At 36.5% G+C, this 25,025-nt stretch overlaps 1 protein-coding gene across 1 annotated transcript in view; it reads right to left on the bottom strand.

Moving 5' to 3' along the window:
- Positions 1–18,562, bottom strand: part of LOC121308929 (band 4.1-like protein 4B) — a 146,756-nt gene extending 128,194 nt beyond the window's left edge. Inside the window, exon 1 of the mRNA XM_041241658.1 lies at positions 17,884–18,562. Coding sequence (XP_041097592.1) covers positions 17,884–18,159 — 276 coding nt within the window. The 5' untranslated portion in view covers positions 18,160–18,562. The remainder of the gene's footprint in view (positions 1–17,883) is intronic.
- Positions 18,563–25,025: the final 6,463 nt, after the last annotated feature.

Genomic DNA, 25,025 nt, shown 5'->3' with positions numbered 1-25,025 from the left:
ATTAAATGCACAGAAGCTACCTCTTATTTACTTAAGTGCTTTTTTATTTGTTTTATATTTAATACTCTCTTTTAATTGTAATTTTCATAACTGTGTGTTATTTATTGTTAGCATTTTTACAACTTCATTAATATTTACTATAAGGTACGTTTTCTAACACTATGATAAGTGCATGAAAGAAAACTGTCAGCCCCGGTCTTTATTTGTGGGGGACTAATGCATACCGCAAGAGATTGTTTATTTGTCATTTACTTAACAACTTTAGGCTAATTTCTTTAATAATTTATACATAATTTCAGTGATTTCATATTTAGATACTGTTCTGTCCTTTATTAAGGGGAATTTTGGGTGTTGAAGAGGAACTGGAACCAATCGAAGATTATAACATGGGAACCAATGGGGATTTCATTTCCATTATACAAGATTTCGCCTAACGAGCAGTTTTCAAGGAACGAATTACGCTCGTATAACGACGGATTACTATATTATTCTAGTTGCATTATACAATTTTGAAACAATATTCCAATACAAGTATCTCAACAATTTTACAATTTTCTTTACATTTAAACGAGACATTTATTGTGGGTTTGTCTCTGATTCTGAATCATCTCAGAAATATCCTATCATAAATGCAGATATGTCAGTTATCATAGATATAGACTACATGCTAAACTGGTGGCCTACTTATAATTGCTTCATACTAGTGTAAAAAACACTGGCGTCCGCACTGCCTTCATTTGTAACCATTTGATTTTCCATTTTTGGGAATAGCAAATTATTTCATAATAATGTTGAATAATTAAACATGTCATTTGAACATAAATATAATGTTGATAGTAATAATGTTAATATTACCACAATTCTTTATTTTTATTAAACCCAAGAGCTTTTAAATAAGACTCTTGTTGCTGTAATAGTAAATAAAGCACCTGAAGACACTTCAAACCTTTACTGAAAGGAACAGTAGTTACTCGCGTCAAGTTATCAGCAAAGTGCGAGAACTGCCAGAAACTTTCTATACAGCAAGGATAGTTTACATGTTTTCAGGGTATTGGCGCAGCAAAACTAAAAATCAGCAAAAAGCACCATTTCACTTTTACTTTGTAGTTCAACACTCTTAGGTGAAATGCAGAAAAAAAGTCAATACCTGTGTGACAGAGACAGAATGATTATTGGTGATAAATCTCCCTCCAGACCAGAGGGCACTGTGTAAAGGGAAGAGTGCCCTGGACTGGATGGCCAGACAATTCATTCCCAGGGTAATAATCAGACGGAAATCTGCCATCTAGAAAGGGGGTGGAGCTATGGAACACTAAATTATCGGCCCGGAAGGGAAACAATGTGGCAGACGCAGATTGGAGGAGCGGTTGCACTCGTTAATCAAGGGGTCATGATTGACGGTACAAAATAGGAAGTAGCAAAGTGATCTATTCCTTAAATGGTTAATGTTGAACCGGAAGGAAAACCCATATTGTTATCGTAAGTGTTTTGTTTGTTTTTGTGGTGTCTAAAAATTACTTGTTTGTTGTTATTAGATGGCTAACACGATCCGAAACTGTCGCCAAAGGCCAGCACTTACCCGGCCAACACTGCACCATTGTTCACGATTAACTGTATTTGCACCACTAGCACTATAGCACTCACTGTGGACTTGTGATTGAGTTTGTGTTACGTGTGGGTGTTTAAAGGCTGTTGCTATTATTTCTAGACCAACCCATAGATTTAAAAGAATAATACAGAGTGCTGTATTGCCTGTTCTCATTAGTGTTTATTGTGTTTTTGTCATCAGACTTTGGAATATAAAAATACAGTAAGAGAAATAAGTTGTCAAAGTAAGGAAAAAATGTTCTTCTCCTTTTATCTCCCGTTTTTTCCTAATTTTTGCAGACCCCAGGCACTTTTAGCCACGCATATGTTACAGGACATCCGAGTTTAATGACAATGAACTTGTTTTGTCAACATGGATATACCAGGGAACGCACTTATTGTGACGGCTATATCGTTTATATTAAATTATTTATTTCTGTTTTAAAAAATATCCTTTTTTATATAGATATAAAAAAAAAAGGTCTGGCATGCGTGGGATTTGAAACTTTAACCTTCAGTTTGCAAGCGTGTTGTGTTAACTGTCAGTGCTACACAATTAGTTGAGACAAGCAGTATTTTGAAAGATGACGTAAGACAGCTGAGAATTCTCGGGATATTTTGGAAATATTTTGAGTCCATTCATTTTCATCATCATCATCATTCTGAGATTCTGATCTTGATCTCTAAAAAATGTTGGTTTCCTTTCAGTGTAACACTCATTGTGGTCCCTATTGGTGCAAGGAAGTATGGTTCCTCTCGATACTAGTTAATGAGAGTAAAGCTATTTGTGGTCAGATATAAGCACTGACATTTAATACTGTATGAAATGAAAATAAATACAAGTGTATATTAGTGAAGATTTCTGTATATAAAGGTTGTCATGTTTTCATACATTTTTACTTTCAAATAAAAAAAATATACTGCGACGACCCAGATAATTGCTTTGTTGCAGGACTTGTCTGTTCAGTTTGTCTCGTCTGTCTTTTATGTTACCTGTATTGTAAGGGGAACGGGTCACACCATTACTTAGCATGGGAAGGGCCAGCGAGTGAATGAGTGGTGAGAATGTGTGTTGCTATTTTTGGGGGTTGCAGAGCATGGATGTGACTGGTTCATGAGCCGGACAGCGGCGGGAAACAACGGGAGGTTATATAAGGGGGTGCATGAGCCTGGGGACTAGAGACAGTCCAGCACTGAACTTGAATGAGACTGCAAATGCGTCTGAGTGAGCGTGAGAGCTGTGACCGTGAAGACCAAAACTTACCCTGACAGGAATTCTCTGTTTCAAATAAAACAAATATTTTGAGAATTCAACACCTTCTCCCAGAGTACTGCTTCCTGCACATAAAAACATTACAACATCAGACTTGGGACCCCCCCAAAAAAGTGCCAGAACGCACTATATCATTTCAACAACAGTTAAAAATTAACTAAGAATAACATACAGTAGAAGCCCGTTCATCCAAACAGCTGGGGAACATAGCAACGGTTCATATTAATGAGCATTCAGATGTTTACAAAAACAGGAATACACGTACATATATTACACTCTAAAGGTTTATTTAAAAATGAATATTTTTCTGATAGCCCCAAACCTGAGTTTTACACCGTCTATAACGTCACTCTGCAAAGCACATCTGACAGCGGTACTGAAGCGTTACATACAAGCACATTAAATGCAACACTGATTCAGACAAGTGAAGCACTGTGTTTTTTATTTGTATGCAAATACATATAGTTCATTGCTTTCACTAAACTATAAACTGAATAAAGTACTGAAAACAAGTTTCAATACTGTTCTCAAAACAGCAGGCTGTATTCCATAGTGCTGTTGGTCCTACAGTTTTACGCTTATATTTGTGTGGATATTTTCCCCTAAAACAACAAAAAACATAGTTTTTGATGTTTTAAATTAAATAAGTGATAATACAGTGCCATGTCTTTCTTAACAGTTTGTCTAAGGTTCCACCTGTAATTTGTAGCAGATAACTAAGAACTTGAACTTGAGTATATGTGGAAGCGACTAAGTGTAAATCACGATCAGCACATACTAGGATAGAAACAAAAATTATATTCCTCTTCCCACAGTATAAAGTTGTACCCTGACTTGTCCTGCTCAGTCAAGTAAAGCAGATTTAAATTTAGCAGTTTCATATTGTACACAATCTTTCCAAAAGTAAGTTCCTACGTCATTTTTTTTTTTTTTTTTTTTTGTGGTAATTAGTAACATTTTGAACGACTGAATCACTTGAAAAAAGTAAATGTTAAAAACATTATTCCATGCACTCGACTTTAATAACATCATTCAAATCACTTCAGCATTACAGGGTTTAATGTTCAGCTCCATTTCACGCTCTTCAAATATCCCAATTTACATCCTATTACTGTAGTAATTATTATTATTATTATTATTATTATTATTATTATTATTATTATTATTATTTGCAGATGCTCTTATCCAGGTTGACTTACAGTTGTTACAAAGTATCTAATTACAGATAGTAGCAGTTATAAAATACAATAAAACCAGTATCAAGAGCAAATTCAAATGAGAGAAATATACAGTAAATAATTACCGTATAAGTCGAGAAATTTAAACCCCAAACACAATCCTGAAGTGGGGGGATTTCGACTAATATACGAGCAAACATATGAACCGATCTATAATTTATATTACGAGCCTATATTAAATTGATTGCGATGACTGGTAAAAGCATGAACGCTATGGAGGGGAATAATAATAATATTAAAATAATAAATTATTATTGTTATTTTTGCAAATCTGCTGCTCAAATTGTGTCAGGATATCTAATACATATATTTAGGAAAAAAAATATTTATAACCGAATCTCACCCTCATAAGGGGGTAGGGGGGCACGACAAACGGTACATTTGAGACCGATTACGACTAACAGCAGTTAAACTAAAATATTCCACTAAGAGCAAGAAATAAGAACAACAAACGGGTAAGAACGACTTCACACGAGCAATTACAAAAAACATGAACACTGTTACCTTTAAGAGTAAAATCAAGTACAAGATACAGTTCTACACAGTGTCTGCTACCCTCTATCCACTTAATTTGCAACTGTATCCTCCGGTCCTTGTTTCTCTACTGAGCCTAAAGTATTGGTTAGGGTTAACTTTGTCAGCTGTACAGAACTATATACAGCTATGGCCAAAAGTGTTGCATCACCCTATAGAATCAACTAATTTTGCTTCATAACGTTGAATGAAACCTCCTGAAAACATAAACATTTTGAATTACATACCGCTTTGTAGATTTCCAAATACTTAAAAGAAAAACTGAAACTAAAAAATGTGACATTTCAAAATCTAACTTGAAAAATACTGTACTATGATTTGGCTTCCAGTAGACTTTTGCACTTTTGTAGTTTCTCTGAATACATATCTCTCTCAATTACGTTCATAAAGTTTAGTTTTTTAGTTTTTTTTTTAATGTCTCAATCCTAAAATGTTGGGTGATACTAAACATTTGGCCATAGATATGCTGTTATGAAGCGATAACTGATAGAATACATCTAATTCTGTACAATAAGTAAGTACAATTGTAAGTTTAAAAGTCTCCCAGAGGAAATAGGAAATCGCAGTTCTTCAACAATAAACTGCTGAACTATTAAAAGGGGTTTTTCCACTATCACACTGAGCAGGCTTGTGTCCTCTGTTCATACACTCCTTTATAAACCCAATTCCTACACCAAGAGGAAGACTGTAGCGAGCAGGCGCTGTATTGAACAGTCACACTGAGTTTCTATTCCATGTCCCTGCATCTTCAACAGAAAATCACAGGCAAGGAAGAGCCATCAGTTTTTGTAGCTCGGCTCAAAGCCCCCCAGGGTTAGAGCAGCTACACAAATGCATTGTGCTGCATGCCGTTGTAATCATTGTTTCACATTACTGATTTAAAAGGGACTGACAGCTAGTGGCTATTGAGCTGGTCAAATACACGATCGGTTTAACTTTCTTTGCATGGAGTTAGTGGCTACAATAACATATAGTCAAACCTACTGAAGACCACCTGTCATCACTATGCGTGATCCAGGAGCATACAGTATTTCCCCATGTTAATGCTCCAAATGGCACACTTCTATATGAAGCGGTTTTGGAGTTACCGTTATAGCACGTCATTTAGGGTTTTTATTTAGGTTTATTATGTAAACCTTTATAGCCTACATTTTAGGCAAATGAATGCATGATAATGAATGTCAAGCTATTTTGTTTAAAAGTACAGTAAAATTATACTAAAAGTCAAATAGGCAATGGAGCTGCTCATCTGACAACAGCTGCCATAACTTCACTACAGAAGCCTTTAATTGTATCAGATGCCACTGGACTTTACTGGGTAGTTGGTGTGGCACACTGCCATTACATTTTATTTTTGTATTTATTTTCAAACTTTACATTCATTGTCATGCACAGTATTCCATTACAATGGTTAACACCGGAACAAATTAAGTCAGAATTTTTGTACGCACATTGTCTTGTTAAACATTAAACTGTGATTAATAATATTTATTTATTTATTTATTTTTTACATACCATTTTATTTGACCAGTTTCAATTAAAAACAGAACTTGTTAATTGGCGTGTAGCTTTTAGGAAAACAAGATTAATTAAATGCAGCTTTAATGCAATAACCAAGCAACCTGTCTGGTAATAGTATTGATTTAGCAGCTGGATAATCCTCCATAGCTCTCTCTCTGCAATTTACATATTGCAAACTCAAAATTAACAAAACTGTATGTTGTTTTTTGTATACATTCTGTAAATAAACCACACACACACAGTATTAAAATTGTTTTCATTTCACTTTTACAACATGAAAAGCAAATTTGGAATACTGAGATGAAAGCACTGGCTGAGTTACAACGCACGCTTGAAAGTCGTGTACACTGCAATATGTGCCATATCACAGAGTACACAAATCTCTGAAAGCCTAAATGAGATCCGAAGTATCCATTATATGTATCATTGTTTTCTAAGCAACACGTTTACAATTATTCCTGCTACTAAGGCAGCCATGTTGACATTTTTCTGTAAATGTGAAGTACCTGGAGTAAACGGTACTAAAATGGACAGGGCAATCCCAAGCTAAAAATGACAATAGAAAATAAACCACTAGTCAACACAATTGTGAATTAAACAGCAGTTTAGATTACTATGTAAGCAGCACATACTGTAATTCGCTCTTCCTGTAATAAACAAGTCAGGAGGAACAACAAAAACATGGTCCAATTACTCACACATGTGCTTCTGTGGCAGAGTGCAGTGCATTCAGATAAGATAATTTTCCGTTTACAAGTATCTGGTGGCAGCGTATTGTGCAGTAAAAGCTAACATTGCTGTCCATTTTTCACATTGGATAATCATCACTTTTAGACACCGTAACTTAAAAAGCAACCTTTATTAATATTTTAGTAAATGACTTATTTTTGTAGCGGCGTGTCTGGACACACACACACACACACACACACAGGGCACAAGAAACCCACATTTACAGGAATCTGCTTTAGCATACTTTGAACTCCCATGTGGCATCCTCTCTTACCACCCATTTTTAGCAGTAGGTCATCAATACTTATCATGCAGTCTACGAGAAAAATGGTTATTCGTTTAGACAGTGTTTGACGCAACATATCGGTTCCTGACCCATTTGTTATGTGAAGGATTTCACCTGGCTTGAGTAAGATAAGTAAATTTGCTGATTAAACAAATAACCATCTTCCTCTAGACTGCAAGACAAGTATAGATTTTTACTATAATAATAAAGATTATTTTGTTTTCAAAAGAACTGTATTGTTTCTTCACCAATATTATCGCACCTTCTATATACATAATTGCATGATGCATAAGTCCTTTATTTTTAGTTAAAATAGGCTAAGCAGCCACAGGAATACCGGAGAAAAAAAACATTTACTGTATACAACTACAGTTAACAAATTTTATTTTTCTCAAATTAGCCTTGTTACAAATGCTGCCACTGCAAATGAATAAATAATAATAACAATACTACTACGACTACAAATAACAATAATAATGTGTTGTATAAAGACACTATCTAAATTGTTTGTAATTACTCAAACATTTTGTTCCTTTTTTAAAACACCAAATTACAGGAACCACAAATTATTAGAACAATCTTTATTTAAAACTTACAACATCACATGTAAAATGCAATTGTGTAACAGATCAACTATAAATCAAAGTGCAGAGAGGGGGGTGCACAGATCTTTTGCCAGACATGCCGCTATTTCTTGGTACATGTTTTATACACACAAAATAAATACAACTGGGAAAAACACAATCCAGGATTTTTTTTGTATAAAATTATTTTTGATAGCATTTTTTTTTTTTAATAATTCTCACCGATATACTCAAATATTACACTTTTGTTTCTTTGGCGTCTGCACCTGTTTACAAAGCAAAAACGTTAACGTCAATAGTTTGGAATGTTTGGAGTGCAATGTATGGATATTTGGGATATGTACAATTTTGATGACAACTTAATAAAACGTAGATATTTACAAATGTTCCCCAATATAAACAGTTAATCAATTAAAATATTCAGGACGCTTGTGTATCAAGTCATTCTTCTCTTTTTGTGATTCTGCAACTGCTCTGAACCGCACTAAAGTCGGGTGAGTTTACACTGCCTTTCCGACAGACCTAAACTGGCTTTAGTTGGATGTTTAAATTAAGGACAGCTGAGAGTAGGCCGCGTGCATTCACACTGCAGAAAAAAAAAAAAACTTCCTAAAAAACGGCCAGTGTAAACAAACCATTAATGGCACAGATGAGGAAAAATAAAAACAAAACTACTACAAGTGTATAATATTTAAACTAATGATTAGATATTGGTCGGATCAAAAACCAAGACTGTGAGTCCCCAGGACTGATGTAGTCTGAGAAAATAATGCAAATGATGCAGTCAAACATAACTCCCTACATTTTATATAAGGAAACTTATTAGCTTGTTGTTGTTTGGTAGAAATATTAACAGAAACTAGGTTGTTAGCAAACTTCTGCAGTATCTGGTTATATATGGTAAAAAAGGAACACGTTTTATTAGACGTCCTCAGATTGATGTTGCATTTCTTTTTTGTCCACATTTCGTAGTGTTAAATGTTAATGTTTATCTACTGAAAAATGTGGGCTACCATAGTTTAACTTTTGCTACCACACATAGTAGTTATTTGTCCACCCCTGTGCTATTCACAAAAAGGGCACCGGTTGGTTACATTGTGATTTAGAACACTAACAAAATATTTGTGTGAACCAGGTAACCACCATGAAAAATACTCGGGTACCTGTATCTTTTACAGGCACTGATATAAAAATAAAAAACACATATTTTTTAAGTGCATGATATACATTTAAATACTATATAGTACAAATCCATTTATTCCCTTCAAATCTGTAGACTCATGTAACCTTTTTCAGTACTGGAAACATTGAAATAATAATAACAATAATAATAACAATAAAACAATAATAATAATAATAATAATAATAATAATAATAATAATAATAATAATAATAATAATAACAGTTTAAACACAGTTAATGTTAAATGCGCTGCATGCTGCGGGATTCTTTGTGACATATATTGGCCATATTCCACTGTTGCTGTTGTTGTTTTAAGACTAATGCAGTAGTACATCACCGCTATTATCTTATGGATTGTCGCAACTGCTACAATAAATTGTGGCAGCTGGGTTTTGACGGCAGTCGCAAGAGTTAGTGGGACATGTGCGTCTGTTTGGTTGTAACAATAAAGTGTCGTTCCTGATCACTAAATTCTGTCTGTGAATACATAACAATGGCATCCAGGCAAAGCTTTGGGTGGAATTTCTTTACCAAGCAGGAAAAAACAGAATTTGCAAACTCTGCTAAAGAAATATTTCATTCAAAAGGAGGAAGCACACTTACTTACTTAACGTGCTCCACATAATTTTTTTAATATATTTTCTTGTTTATTTTTTTTAAATAGGCTACTGTGACAAGGATGGCTTTAGCGGTGACACTAGTCCAGGAAATGAACGCAACACACAGGCAATTGTGGGATGAAACTGAGACGCGACAGCGCTCAGCTTTTATTAAATCTAATTTAATAATTAGGGGGGTGGGGTCCAGTCGCGTTGCGTCTCTGCTACGCCAGATGTCTGCCTCGCCTGTCTGGATGAAGAAGGGTGTTGCATCCTGTCAGGCACCTTCCCCTCAGCCAACACAACGCATGGTAGGAGAGGGAGGAGCCCGAGCATTGGCGAGAGAGGACCCGCACGCTCCAAGGCGGACGAGTCAACTCTTCTCTGGGGGAATCTGGGACTGGCTGGCGGAGTCTGAGAGGAATATGGAGGAGGCCCTCCCAGATGTGACAAACCTCCTGTGGGACCAAGATGGGGAGCGATGGGAGGCCTAGCAACAAACAAGTATCATGCTGGTTTAAAGCCAGCAAGAGTAACAGTTGTTTTCTTTGTAGATATTCTTTTTACCTCCTTTCTCTGCTCCTGTTCTCCACTCACCGAACCCTCAACCCGCTGCAGCCAAAGCTGCAGGTTCTTATAGTGGTGACCGAGGGGTTAACTAGCTATCAATTATCTTGTTAACCTCTCAGTCACATTTTCCGTACTAAAGATACGTAACTGTCAGATAACTCAATAATTACTAGCCGACAGTCACACAAGGTATTATAAAATAATAACAAATAATGGCAGATGGCACCTCTCTCATCCTGCCAAACAGAATACATAATAATCCAACAAAAACAAAATACAAAACATAACATGCACAGGGGCAGGGAGTACCCCGTCACAGCTACTTACTTTATCTTTTTGGTAAGAAACTAAATCTGTGCAAAAAGTGCAGATAAATAATTCTGTATTGGAAGCCACATGGTTATTATTAATGGATCACAGAGTTATCACTGACAAATGACCGGGATGTTGTTATGTGTTTTCTTTCCGATATAGTTCCTGAGAAGAAGAGTCACCGCAGTTATTGAGGTGTACTTGCAGCTTGCTGTGTGTTATTGTTTTCTGTAAAACACTGACATCCTGTCAGTTAAGAAAAGGCTTAATGCTTAACACACACACACACACACACACACACACACACACACACACACACACACACAGAGTACACAGAAATGTTTTGCTGATCCCATTTTGTGGATTTTCAGGAAGCTGAACAGTAATAAAATCAAGAGAAGTAAACCAGATTCTAGACTCTGATCTGAAAGCATATTGAATTATTTTTGACATCCTTTCAAAACAGTTTACAACGTCAATCTACAGAAAGCACAGTTAGGCTATGTAACATTTTCTCCAAATAATCCTATCCTTGTGGGTCTACTTAACATTCCATAGTTTTTAATTCCAAAATGTACCAACATTTACAAACCTACTTAAACCAGTCTCTGAACTGGTAGTTCTGTAATACCTACAGCATTATTATAATAAGGTAGTGAGAGAAAGAGTGCTCTATTTAACAAGAGTGTTGCACTGTACAGTACTGTAGCTACAACAGAATCCCCAAAACACAATATATAAAAGGGACTAATAAGCATAGCAGATTCTTTCTTCACATTTGTTAGTACACCACTTTTTTTTTTATTTGCTTTATTACAGCAGCTTAGATTTACTCGTGTAGCAGTTCTCTGCGCATGGAAACTACACTAGTAATCTTCAAAAACAGCACAAGTACTTTACGAATAGCTAATTTATATATCAACCCCCACCTTTCCCCTTCATTTGCATGACGTCGGGTGAAAAGCCTGGTTTACTAGAGTAAAATAAACTGAATGAACGGAAACCCAACAAAGTATTTTACAAGAGATATTTCTTGTGCAAATGTCTACAGTTAAAAAAAAAAAAAAAACTTGCATGGAAACCCCATAAATATCTCCAATTGTCCTTTGATTAACAGTATACCTCACTTAGGCCAGAAAACATTTGCGATGTCTTGCTTTCTTATTTTCAGATGCATACATGCAGAGTTGTTTCTTTTGCTCTGGTGTTAAATGTAGGGTTGACCCGCCATGTTGTACTTTCTGTTTTGCTTTGGGGTGAATGTTCAGTTAACAACGAATTAGTAAATCGAGTCAAAGGTTAACTGCATACTTTGTTGTTTTAATTGGCCATGATTATTTCTCTGGCGCTACAATGAGGGAAACTACAATGCTTATTTTTACATTTGCTTGGCTTGGGAAGTTGGTGGATGGTGGAGAGGGGTGTGGCGATATAACGGGTACAAATAGCACTGTTTTTATTATTTGTGACATTTGTTCAGAAAGAATAGCTGGCGGTATGCGAGGGTGGTGTTATAAGGGGGGGGGGGGGGGGGGCAGTATACTGCGGGACAACTGTATAACAACACAAGGATGTTGTATCTCCATCACAATGTACTGTACAAACAGGTGACCTCATCTGTCTATTGATACTGCTTTTTTAAATATAAATTAATATAGAAAAGGGACTGGTACTCCAAACAAAATAACTAATCTGGTTCTGAGAAACTTTAAAATGTGTACAGGAACAGTGATTAAAACACAGTAGCTCTGCAGTACAGAAAAAGCTTGAGTATTATTCCATGTTATTGGAATCTCAGTCACTAAATTTTGCACTTTTGAAGGCCGAGTTTCACTTCAAATATTAAATGATTCAAATATAAGCTTTTACACCATGGAAACTTGTGTAAGAGTCTTGTTTTCTGCGAAATAACATCTGTTTATTTAGGAGAATATGTGTACTGTATACTACAGGGCGTTGAGCAGCTCCACTGAACCATGACCTTGATAGTGATTTGGTACACAGTGGGGCTGTTTTACGCTATGGTACCCTAACTCCACCTGCACATTAGTGAAATTATGCTCTCATTCTTTTATAAAATATTTTTTAGCATTCAAAAGTCTTCAGCAGCTGGTGGATTTAGTGTAGAATAATGTCAAGGTATACAGTATTGTCAAAATGAGGTCTATGTAGCAATTCAGTTCACTTCCTGCCACAGTAAAAGTATAGGAAAAAAATAATAATAATAAAATAAATATGGCATTCTAAAGACCAAAGATGTATGGTTACAGCATATTTAAAAACATGCAAATGATGGTAAACTATAATAAATGCATACTACCGTACAACTGTGGGAAAACTTGTACAAGTGTCCTCAGGGATGCAATAATCCAATCAGAAAATTAATAATCCTACACTTACTTGAGGGAAAGCACACATATGCAGAAAACATGAAAAATGTAATGCGTGAACAGATACTGCATGTAATTTAACAAAGAGGAGAAGTAAGTGCCAACCCCTGCTATACCCCCCATGCAACAAACATACAGCACATTTCTAAAGCAGAACCTATTTAAAATAGATGTTTATAAGTATAATCTTTCAATTTGTTATTAATGAGTTTAAGAGAGATTAAAAGGGCTTCATCCTAAACCGTTTTCAAGAGACATTCTGCTGACGCCTGCTTTCTCTTTGGAAGAACACAGTAGAAGTCTCCTCCTATTATTCTGCATCATTCCAGGACACATGTTTTGTTTCTCTTCAGAAGCTGACTGACTCCTTTGGGACACCAACTTCAATAAGACTGTAAAGCCTTTTTATCAGCAAATGCTTAAAGACGAAAACGCAGGCGTCCCAAAAGGAAAGCCTTCACCTGTTTACATTTTAAAGCAAGTGGGAGGTGGAAACAAGGGCGACGTTAAACCACCTGTTCTATGGTACTGGTTGCACTGATTAACGCAAATGAAGTGGGGATCTGCTACAATTGCACACAATCAGTCTTTATTTTGTGGGCAAAAAAAACGCCTCAATGCAGAATGCAGTAATCATGTGTTTATTTATATTATATAACACATACAGTTCAGCACCTCTATATCTTAAGCTAAAGTCAAAAGGGTTATTGCGTTTCTAGCGAGTGAAATGATTCACACTTGCTAATTACAGCATCTTGGATTTTGATCTGCTTTGGCACTGTTGCCTCGATTAAAAAATAAATAAATAAATAAATTACATTGTTTATTTTATTTAAAAAGGTTCTTCATGACACTATGTGAAAAATGAAATTAGGAGTTTAGGCTTACGGTGGAAAATGGTTTCCCATAGGAAAATACAACCAAAAACATTGGGCATATATTACTGTATTTACTCGAATTTAAGTCGCACTTTGTGGCCAAAATAAAAGTTCAAATTTGGGGAGGAACGACTTGGATTCGAGGTTTTTAGTTGGGTACCAATTTACATGTGTGCATGTCATTTATTCCGGTGCTCTTGAACAAGACCAACTGTACACAGTACTGCTCACTACAGATATTACTCTCTGTACTGTACCGGTATATTAAAATGGCTGTGCAGCGAACTTCATGAACATTTTTTTAATGCAGCTTTTAAAAGAAAGGTAATTTTGTTAATACTATTGTTTTGCAATACTATAATATTAACAGTACAGTACTTGTTGAAATGATCAACGCAAGTCCGGCTTCAAAATGAACAATAATTTATCTTTATCTGGAGGAGCACAAAAAACAGTAACACTAAGGTAATGGCGGATTCACCACCGTTCTCCAATTCGCTAACTTACTCACTGTTACTATGGTCTGTGCCGGCCTGAGGCGTGAAATCGGACCAGAAAATTCGGCAACTTGAATAATTTTAAAATTTTAAAACATGGAAACGGAGGGGGGAGGCAACTTGAGCACGTACCTGTGTTCTGTCGTTCATGGAAACGTGGTATTACTGTTCTTCCCCAAAGCTCCGAAGACAGCATGCCAACTTTCTAGCAGACTGCAAGTGGAGTAATAACTAGACAGTATAACATCACTGTAGCTTCTCCACATACAGTACACTAATATTTTCATGAAGAGCACTGGGAGATTACTACACCTAAATATTAAGTCCTGCCTGAACTTGCCATTTTGTTTGTCCTGTACATTTTCTATATTACTGAATTACTCCTACTAACTTTTGTATTTATTTGTCTCTCACATGATTACTATCGTTAATCTTCATTTAATATAAACATTACGGTTATTATCACTATATTTTATTTTTATTATTTTTTTAATTGGTGTGGAGCATATTTTGTCAAGGAGTTGGTTCCTCGTTGGCATTTCAATCAATCTATATAAATGCATTTCCTGGTCTTGCGCGTCCCAGAGATAGTCATTCCAGACAGTGGCAACTTTGAACATGAGTGAACTGCAGTGTACAGTATTACTCTGCTGCCTTTTTGGACCTTCCTGCAAAATAGACTGCCTTAACACAACAGACCCACCCAGGTTAATTAAGGCCAAAAAAAATGTATAAAACATATAACACATCTCACATTAGTTGAGATTAATACACTGATACTATACCACCACCACTAAAGAGGTTTTGTACTCTTAATCACCTGCTGTAGTGATTGGGAGCATTCTGCATGTGCCGATTTAAAAACTTCGCACACGGGAAAGATTTTAAATCAGACTCACAAAAGCACAATTTCAATTCCCTTTGACAGCATCTCCTGCAGGGGTCTGTTTGATAAAACATGCCTGCTTCCCTAACGTCTAGCGATAAGCCTGTGCTGCAAGATTCATATGGGAGTTCATCTTTACCAGACCTTTTCCAACCTCACAGTGTCTAACCTCAAACTTCAAATCACTTAGTGATGCATGATTACCACTCTTGTTTGAGTGTACCGGTAACACGTTACTGCTGCGTTTGACAAGACAGCAATCCGACGAACAAGGCACTGCATCTCAGAAGGCTGGTAAAAAAAAGAAATTTGCTTTCACAGCTGGCATACGGTTTTTCTAAAGAATCGGGACGTGCTTTTGTGCAAAAGAAAGGGACCCACAAGCATTAATGTACTAATGGCCTTGATATACAACGTTGAAAGCCCAACAGTATGCATGCTTGTCTCAGAGTACTACAGCACACCACTGTTCCGCCATGTCCAGTGGAGCTATTTTTACAGATCTGCAGAATTGAAAGGGTTAAGGCCATTCTCTGATTTTAAGGGCGGTCAGTGTTTATGCTGCTGTGGTGATTTATAAAAAGTAGAAGTATTGGATTGGATTCTATTCATGAGTTTTAATCCTGTTTAAATAGTATCTAGCACTCAGAGCGCACAGCTGATCTTTAAAAATAGAAATACTGGTAAAACAGGTCAAATATTACAGTAACCCATCCAGTTCATTTTTCATGTGTGTACAATAATTTGTTGCAGTAAATTAATCAGGGTTGAGACAAAAGGGAAGTGTTGGTATAGAAAATATCAGTTTTGGAACTAGAGCTAGTTTACTGTTCATCGTAATCAAAGTATGAAAAAAAGTCACTATGGAGATCTACCGTATGCAGAACTAAACTCCAGTTCAAGTTCTCAACAGTCTCCAGTTTCTTAGCCGATTATCTCGGTGATAGATATAAGTTTGACTGCATTTCTTGTCAGCCCAACTTTGTTTGCTAGGACCACTTTCAAGTGATTTTGCACATTTCTGTGTTGGAAATGTTATAATTTGCAGGTTATATATGATTAAGTAGACCTAATGTTTTGAGACACAATTTGGGCTCAAGGCTATTTCACCCCTTACCCTCAAACAACATGGAACATGAGCCATTGCAGTTAAATGTCAAATAATTAAATAAATGAATGAATCCCAAGAAAAACTGAGTCAAGACCCAACTAACTTAAACTTTCACAGAACAGATTTTTTTATAACTGATATTCAAGTTTATGATTTCTATTTCTACAAAACAATCCCATAGTTTACTTCCTTTGACAGCATGGAATGACAGAAACACAGGGATCGATGACTGCTGTTTCCACTCATGACAGGTTTTAACACAAGCTTGATTAGCCACAGTGTTTAGCTAACAAGCTCAGGTGTGCATTATTAAACCCACTGTAAAACAAGGAATGGATCAAACTGCTATACAATAGGATTCTTACTTCCATCTCTGGAAATAGTTTGAAATGTGTGCCAAGAGACACTGTACATAATCAAAGCATTTAGTATGACCAGAAAGCTAAGGAAGTAGAAAAACAGCTGCATTACTCAAAACATGTACAGTATACACCTGAGCTCCTACTCTGGCAGCAGAAATGAAAATGAAACAATGGTGATATAACTAACATGTTTAAAGATAATTCCATATCACAGGCTACATTTTCTTTTTTTTTAAGATATAAAAGAACTGTGTGACTTTGAAAAACATAACTTTACTTTGGCAGTCTGCAACATGTTGGCTGATACAGTTACTATAACAGTTGCAAATCTTTGGCATCTGTGTGGAAAATGTCGAGGTTGTTACCAGGGAAGTTTTCTAGCACTACTGTTATATTGTACATGATCAATGCAATATAATTGGTTTACCGAGACAACCTTACAATGATCGCAGTTGCAATATCTTGTTGCATGGCATTTCATTATTGTATGCATCTGCGTGGCAGCTTGCACTGTTGTACTGCATGTTTCTCCCTCTGGTTTCAACGAATACAGTTTAAAAAAACGTGCATATAATTTTCAACCTTTATACTGTTTGACAGGCAGAATGCCCATAATATGTAGTCCAACTATCTTCTTGCATACAAATCTCTATCAGGTACCACCCCTTGTTGCTAGGTCATTTTCTACTCAGGTAATCGCGTAGCCATGCATTACATTAGAATGTTACAGTGTACTAAACATTCTTACAATCCTTGTATTGACAACAAAGGTTTAACTAGGCGACAGATCAAAAAGTGGGTGGGGGGATATTTACTTACTAAGCTCAAAGTCTATTGCAAAGTTACGTGCAAACAGTAGGCTACAGTATGGTTTCTGTTGCGCCAAGTCAGAACAAGTAACTGTTACTCAGCTCAACAAAACCTGTTTTAAGCCAATATATACAGTACTTCGTGTAAAACAATACACCAGTTGCCATGTTAATAAATCACGCCAAAACACAACACTTGAGATAAAACAATTTTGCGTAATTACCTTACACGTCACATACATTTAAAATAAAACCAATCCCTGCATTCTGCCAAGTGATAACGAAACTTTAACAATAATTACTGTGTTAAAGTAATGCATCCAGCAAGTTAACATTCGTGGCTGTCATGACTACTCAGAGAACAGATTTATAATTTCCACCTTAACAAGGTTAACAGTCAGTATTCACTTTTACTGCGTGTAAACGAAAGTTCCTTAGCAGTGTACATGGGAATAACGCAAATTTGATGTATTGATATGCAACAATTGTGGACAAGAGAATTAATAGTGCACTGCTATGAAAACCGGAGACTCACCGGTAGATCGACACTGACGTCAGTCCCGTCTAACAGCAAGACCCTGCAGGTCAGCACAGATTTACTGTTGCCCGCCGCTGGGATGTGAACCACGGCTCCTCCAGTCACCACGGTCGGGACGTGATGCAGCTGCTGCTGGTGCAGGTGCGGGTGCGGTTGTGGTTGTGGTTGCGGTTCCTTTCCAATACCCCCTCTGCCTCTCCTGTCCCGCTCGCCTGGTGATTGATACCGCCGCATAGACCCCCGGCCAAAGGTCCGACGCAAAAAGCGCATCATCTTGGCGATTTAATTATCCAAGGTCCGCGTCACTGTTACAACCAAAAACCGAGCTCTGCTCAACACTTTAGCACCTATGTCGGGCTTCAACACCAGCAGTAACAAACACTCTGAGCTTTGGAATAGTTACTCTACTTCCCAAAGCAAAATTAAACGCACAATTCCGCCGTGGTTTATTTTATTAAAAAAAAAAAAAAAAAAACACCAACAATTGTAGAATACTATACAGCTGTATATTTCCTCTCGTTTATTGCGTGTAAGTTATTCGTCACCTGCTTCTGCTCCAATTATGAACCCACAGCATTGGCCCCAGATTTCCCCCCGCCACCTCTCCGCGCCTTACATTGAGAAAGCCCTATAGCAGGGTACACTTGGTTCTCTCCACCGAAACTGATTCTCTCAGGTAACTCAACCAGATGAACAGGACAAACAGCTCAATTGCGCTTGCGTAAAACAAACAGCTCAGGCAACTTTTATGGAGACTATGGACGGGACTTGAGGCGATCAGCGGCACCTAGTGGAAAAACACAGAACTGGTTGTGGTGTAGCCCAGGAAATGACGCCCTCGCCAACCTTGCAACAGGTAAGTCCTGTTTTTTTGCACTATGATGGCATGGATAAAGAAACTACCCATTGAACATCATTAACTTTGTGTTTAGGTCGAATCAGTTGGTTGGCGTTGGTAAAACCAAACCTCGACGGTAGCCCAACACATAATTTTGATCTCGTGCTGTCTCAACGTCTTTTGAGAGGCTGATTGGAGACGCTCTTATATTTTAAGCAAACGCTCTTAATACTTTTTTTATTCAATATCTATAAAGTATATATGTATATAAAATGTATATGTTTATTGTTATCATGACTATTTATTGAATAAAGGAAACATTGTGTCCTGTTTTATTAATTGTTAATTTGCATGTAAACGTTTTGTTTCTCTTTCATAATTAATGTGACCATTTAGTTAATAACTGGTACTGTGTGTAGCTAATTTAACATTGTATTCACATCGTCCAATGTATGTATGTATGTATATATATATATATATATATATAATATATATATATATATATATATATATATACACACACACACACACACACGAGGCAACGTAGTCAGGTGAGTGCTTCCCAAATTGTCTGAGGTACAATATTGAAATTAATCTGATTAAACTGTAAATAGAGATAATGTAATAAATACACCATTAATGTTTATTTTACAGTCGTGGTTTTATTGATATGTAACAGTTACCGTATTAGTGTGACGCAAGTTATCTGAGGTAAAATATTTAAATGTTTTTGTCAAAATTCAATCACCCGATTCGCGCCCGAGTTTCTGTCTCGAGACACAGACGGTGAACCCGGTGTGGGGGGTATAATAACAATACTTCTTCCTACGATTGTCCTTTGTAATATAAAAATGCCTGCATATTGTATTCGTGGAACTTTATTCATATATCATTACTTGATATTTATAAATACTGTAAAAGTATAAGACAGAAAAAACATGAAATGATAACGATATGCCTTTCAAATATGTACTGCAAAGTATGGTGGCCTCCTAAGTCCAAAGAACAACGCACATTCACCCTGTGTCGCCTTAAGCTTTTTACACTTAAAATGAAAAGCATTATAGGATTTGTTAAACTAAAATATTTTGTGTAAAAGGACAGTGTTAAATATATACAAATCCAGAGTAGAATTAGTGGGTTTTTGTTTTTCTGAGGCGAAGGCTTTTAAGAAAAATAGTGCTTTACGATAATATATTCCGAACTAAAGTCATAAGTTTAAATGTATGGTTTAAAAAAGGTTAAAAAAAAAGTTGATCTCAACTAAGACTGACAGAAATCGTGTGTGTGTGTGTGTGTGTGTGTATATATATATATATATAATTCATAGACGGACACATAACATTGCAAGTTGTTACGCAGGGCTGTTATTATTTATTAATTTGTCCAAGGCAATTCACACAAGAATGTAGTAAATAAATAAATAAATAAACGTTATGTAGCAGTTACCTAGAATGGAAAGGTAAAACAACAAAATAATGCAACGACTTCTGTAGTAAAATAAAAGATTACACAACATACAAAAAGCAGGAAGTCTAAGGTAAAGAGACTTGACCAGATCATAGCACATGAAAACACCGTTATACCATACCACCAAGCTGAAAGAACCAATAATAAAGGTAAACGTAGATTGAACACGGATTAAATTTGACGCTGAACATTTAAACTTCAGAAATTAGGTTTACGTTGAACATTTTTTACAGTAAAATGTGAAGGGACACAATTTCAAATACTTTCTCTGGGCTTCAGAAAGACTTTTTACCCAAAGAGCCAATGGTTCCTAGACCAAATTTTTTGGGCGCCAAATCCAGTTGTTGGGTGCCAGTTTAATAGGAAGTTAGCTGCCTCCAAATTCATCTCCTTCAAAATACAAGAAAACAATATAAAACCAGAATGTTTGTACTCACTTTGCCTCATGTGCTGCCTCATTCATCCTCTACGCTGCCTGAATGACTTGCTCTGCCTTCCTTGTCATCTGTGTAATCTGCTATTCTGCTAATACACCTGTCCTTCCTCCTTATGCTGTTGTTCCTCATCTTTCATGCTTTAAAAGTGAATTTCAAATATCCTGCACTTCTGCCTTTTGATAAAGTTTAACAAATTAGGTGGAATTTGGCCTTAACGTAAGCCTGTGAACTACATACAACTATATCAAATCTTTCTTATTCGTCAGTCTGAGCCAGTGTCACCAATAGTTAATAAAATGTTTGCATCACTTGGCCAGGAAGTGTAGTTTGGTCTTCATCTCCTTTTGCATCACTTGGCCAGGAAGTGTAGTTTGGTCTTCATCTCCTTTTACTCATGCAAAGCCAGCGCTTAACACAAGGCTCTGGATCAAACTTTTTAAGGGAAGGGCCATCTGCACTGATTCTCACAAGATCTTCAACAGTTGCCACATTATGTGAGTTGCATAGCTTGGATTTAATTCTGTTTTGTGCAGAACATCCACATTCATATTGGGCAGCGGATATTGGTAGCATAAGCATGATTCCCACTAAATGTAGATTTTTTAAATCTGTGCAACAAAAGGGTTCTCTTGTTGGCATGACCTCCCATAAACTAATGTAGGATTTATCTATAAACTGTCCACAGACCAGTGTTTTAAGCATTCTCCATTCTGCTTGAACTGCATCAGCATTGCATCCATTCTTTTCTAAAAGGTCACTATATCAACTCAGTAAGACTTCTAACTGCTCATTTCCTAAGTTAACAAGATCATCAGGCCATGCATCATGACAGAAAATTAAAAAGCACTGTATCAATCTGGGTCCTTCTGAAACCCCTTCCTCTGTGGAAAGCTTAATTATGTTGTCAAACCTGGACTCAAACCCCTTGACTGATTTCAACAGTTTTTTCAATTTCTGTCTTTGTAAGCTATTTTTCAAAATGTCATGAGTGTGGGGGTCCTTAAGTTTAATGTCCTGAAATGTAATGCTGGTAAAACTACTGCTGCTAGCCCTGCCTTAAGGCTAAGTTTTGACAAAACCCTACAAAAGCATGTTTTTCCAATTCCTGTACAACATGTTTTGCTCTTCCTCTAATGTCTGTGTTTTTGGAAGTGGAAGCAAGCTGCTCCATGTGGTGATGCACAGCAGTAAACTGATGCTTAAATTCCCTTTGCTACCAACTAATTCATTACTTGCATCTACAGCAGCAGGTTACTAAGAAGTAGTCGATATAGCCGACCCTGTATTAAAATAAATACCTCCACTCTCTCTCCTGCTTTACAGTTCTTTGCATAGGTCTATCTATGCACTATCTATGCATAGGTTTCATGTGTGTTGTAGCTAGCTAGATAAATCAAGTTGGAAAAAAGTCAGGTCAAAATTACAATAGTCTCAGCGATTACCTTCGCAAAACGATAAGCTACATTTCATCAAAACATTTTTTCTATCTCAATTTTGTTTTCACTTCGTGTTTTTTTTTTTTTGTTTTTTTTTTTACCCGTCCCCTTAATTAAACATATTCATGTTAAAGCGTTTTTGGTAAATAACAGAAGATTCATTAAGTTTCCTAAAATCATTTGTGTGTAAGATTAGCCCTTATATTTTAGAAATAAAATAAATAAAAAAATAAGCCCTACCTCACTAACTTCTGTCAGTTTTTCACTGCTACCATCTAGTTGTTGCACTCTATTGTTATGTTTGTTTGTTTGTTTTGCAGGTACCTTCCTAAAACAAAACCGAATTTCCATTTCCAAAATCAAAAACATTATTGTATGCATCAACTTCATCAATGACACTAGTGCAAGCAATGAGGCGTATCAGGTTCACAGGCTTGGACTAGTTCATTGTGTAAAATAAGGAGGGGTGGAGAATCTGGTGCGTTCCAGTCCTGTACCCCCACCACGAAGAGTGGGTGGGACTTGACTCCATCGCCCCCAGGATCTGCGTCTATTTGTACAGTTGATGCAGATTCTGCAGTACTAGTGCTAGATGTAGCACACGAACTGGAGATAAAATTGGATATTGCACCATTTCTTTCAGCATGGTATGACGAATTCTTAAATCCCCCACCCCTATTTTTATCATTTCTTAAGTATTTGTGGCACATTTTGAATGACAAGTGTTCTGTTGTTTTTTCTGCAATTTCAGTTCTTTCATTTTCAATCTAGCAGGACTTGGACAAATGGTAGATCAGCATTTTACAGACATTGTTGGGCATTTTTTTCAGAAGCACTACAAAAATCCAGTTTCGAAAACAGCCACAGAAATATATAAAAAGTGGGTGCCGACGCTACAAAAGTTTTCAGAAACAGTTTTTAAAATCTGGGGTGCCTCGTCCTGGGATATAGATAAATGGAAGTCTCCTCCAGTGGCAAATCCCATCAAAGGAGAAATTAAGACAGCAACTCCCATTTCAATTAAGTCCAAAGAAATTCTCAATAAAAGCAATTGTCTTTATTTTAACATATTTAAAACCACAGTAAACACAATAATGGCTTATGCATTTCTTCCTCAGGAAGACCGACAGGTCAAAACATGTAAGCCATTATTATGTTTATCGTGGTTTTAAATATGTTTAAATAAAGACTTGCTAGGATTGAGAATTCCTTGGGGCTTTGGACTTAATTGAGACGGGAGTTGCTGTCTTAATTTTTCCTTCAATGGGATTTCTCACTGGATATATATATATATATATATATATATATATATATATATATATATATATATATATATATATATATATATATATATATAATGCTTTTATTATTGTATAAATGGTCTTATATACATACACACATATAGTGCCTATAGAAAGTCTACACACCCTTTCAGCATTTTCATTTATCTACACATCCTACCCCACAACTTCCAAGTGAAAAAAATATTCTAGACAGTTGTAGTATATTAATTAAAAATAAAAACTGAAATAGCTTGGTTGGATAAATAGTCCCCCCACCCCCCTTGTAATCCTAAATTAGCTCAGGTGTAACCAGTCACCTTCAAAATCACATATCAAGTTAAGTGGACTCCACTTGTGTTAAATTGTAGTGATTCACATGATTTCAGGATAAATTCAGCAGTTCCTGTAGATTCCCTCGGCTGGGTAATGCATTTCAAAGCAAAGACTCAACCAGGAGTACCAAGGCGCTTTCAAAATAACTCTGGGACAAAGTTGGTGAAAAGCACAGATCAGGGGATGGGTATAAAAAGATATCAAAGGCCTTGAATATCCCTTGGAGCATGGTCAAGACAATTATTAAGAAGTTGAAGGTGTATGGCACAAGCAAGACCCTGCCTAGATCAGGCTGTACGTCTAAACTGGATGACCGAGCAAGGAGACTGATCAGAGAGGCTGCCAAGAGGCCAATGGCAACTTTGCAAGAGCTACAGGCTTTTATGGCCAAGACTGGTCAAAGTGTGCATGTGACAACAATATCCCAAGCACTCCTATATGGTAGGGTGCCAAGAAGGCATTACTCAAGAAAGCCCACCTTGAATCCCGTTCAAAGTATGCATGTATGCATGTGGCAAACAGTTTTGTGGTCGGACGAAACTAAAATTAAACGTTTTGGCCTAAATGCAAAGTGTTATATTTGGCGCAAACCCAACACAGCGCATCACCCAAAGAACACCATCCCCACTGTGAGGCATGGTGGTGGCACCATCATGTTATGGGGATGTTTCTCATCGTCAGGGACTGGAACACTTGTCAGGATAGAAGGGAAAATGAAGAGCAAAGTACAGATATATATATTTTTTATCCATACTTTTTTATGGTACAGTCAATCTCTCCATTGTGGCACACATCAGGGCAGCTGAGTTCTTTTAGACCATGGCTTGTAATTTATTTACATGAAAGGATAGACACTCTTACCACTGTACTCCACTGACGAATCTTCTAGCAGCCACTTAATTTAAATAAGAAACCCCACTTGGCATTTAGGATTGTGTACACTGGATTTCTGCTGTGCAAGAGGACCTGCACCCACAGTGCAGTGACTCAACAGGATCTGCATTGCTGCTCTCCTACGGGAACCTTTACACAGCACTTCAGTCGACTGGATGATAATGAGTTTTTAATTGTGGTACGTACTAATAAAGTCAAAGGGTAGGTTTAGGCCTTTGTCTTTTAACCCTGTTTAAATTTCTCAGTTTCCACATTTTGTTTTTTTTTTAAATATGGTGTTGGATTCCTTATGTTTACATTTTCTTTGCTCTTTTGTAAGTATACTTTGTTTTGAGGATCTAAAAAAAAAAAAAAATTCTCGCTTGAATAAACTCAGGGTTGGTTATTTGCTTGTACACTCAACCAGCCTTTAAAGCCATTGCTTAAAGATTTCTATAATATGAATATT

Source organism: Polyodon spathula, chromosome 3, assembly GCF_017654505.1.
Source record: "Polyodon spathula isolate WHYD16114869_AA chromosome 3, ASM1765450v1, whole genome shotgun sequence".
NCBI classification, from domain to species: Eukaryota; Metazoa; Chordata; class Actinopteri; order Acipenseriformes; family Polyodontidae; genus Polyodon; species Polyodon spathula.
Note: the sequence above shows the minus strand (reverse complement) of the source record. Positions and strands in the feature narration are given on the sequence as shown.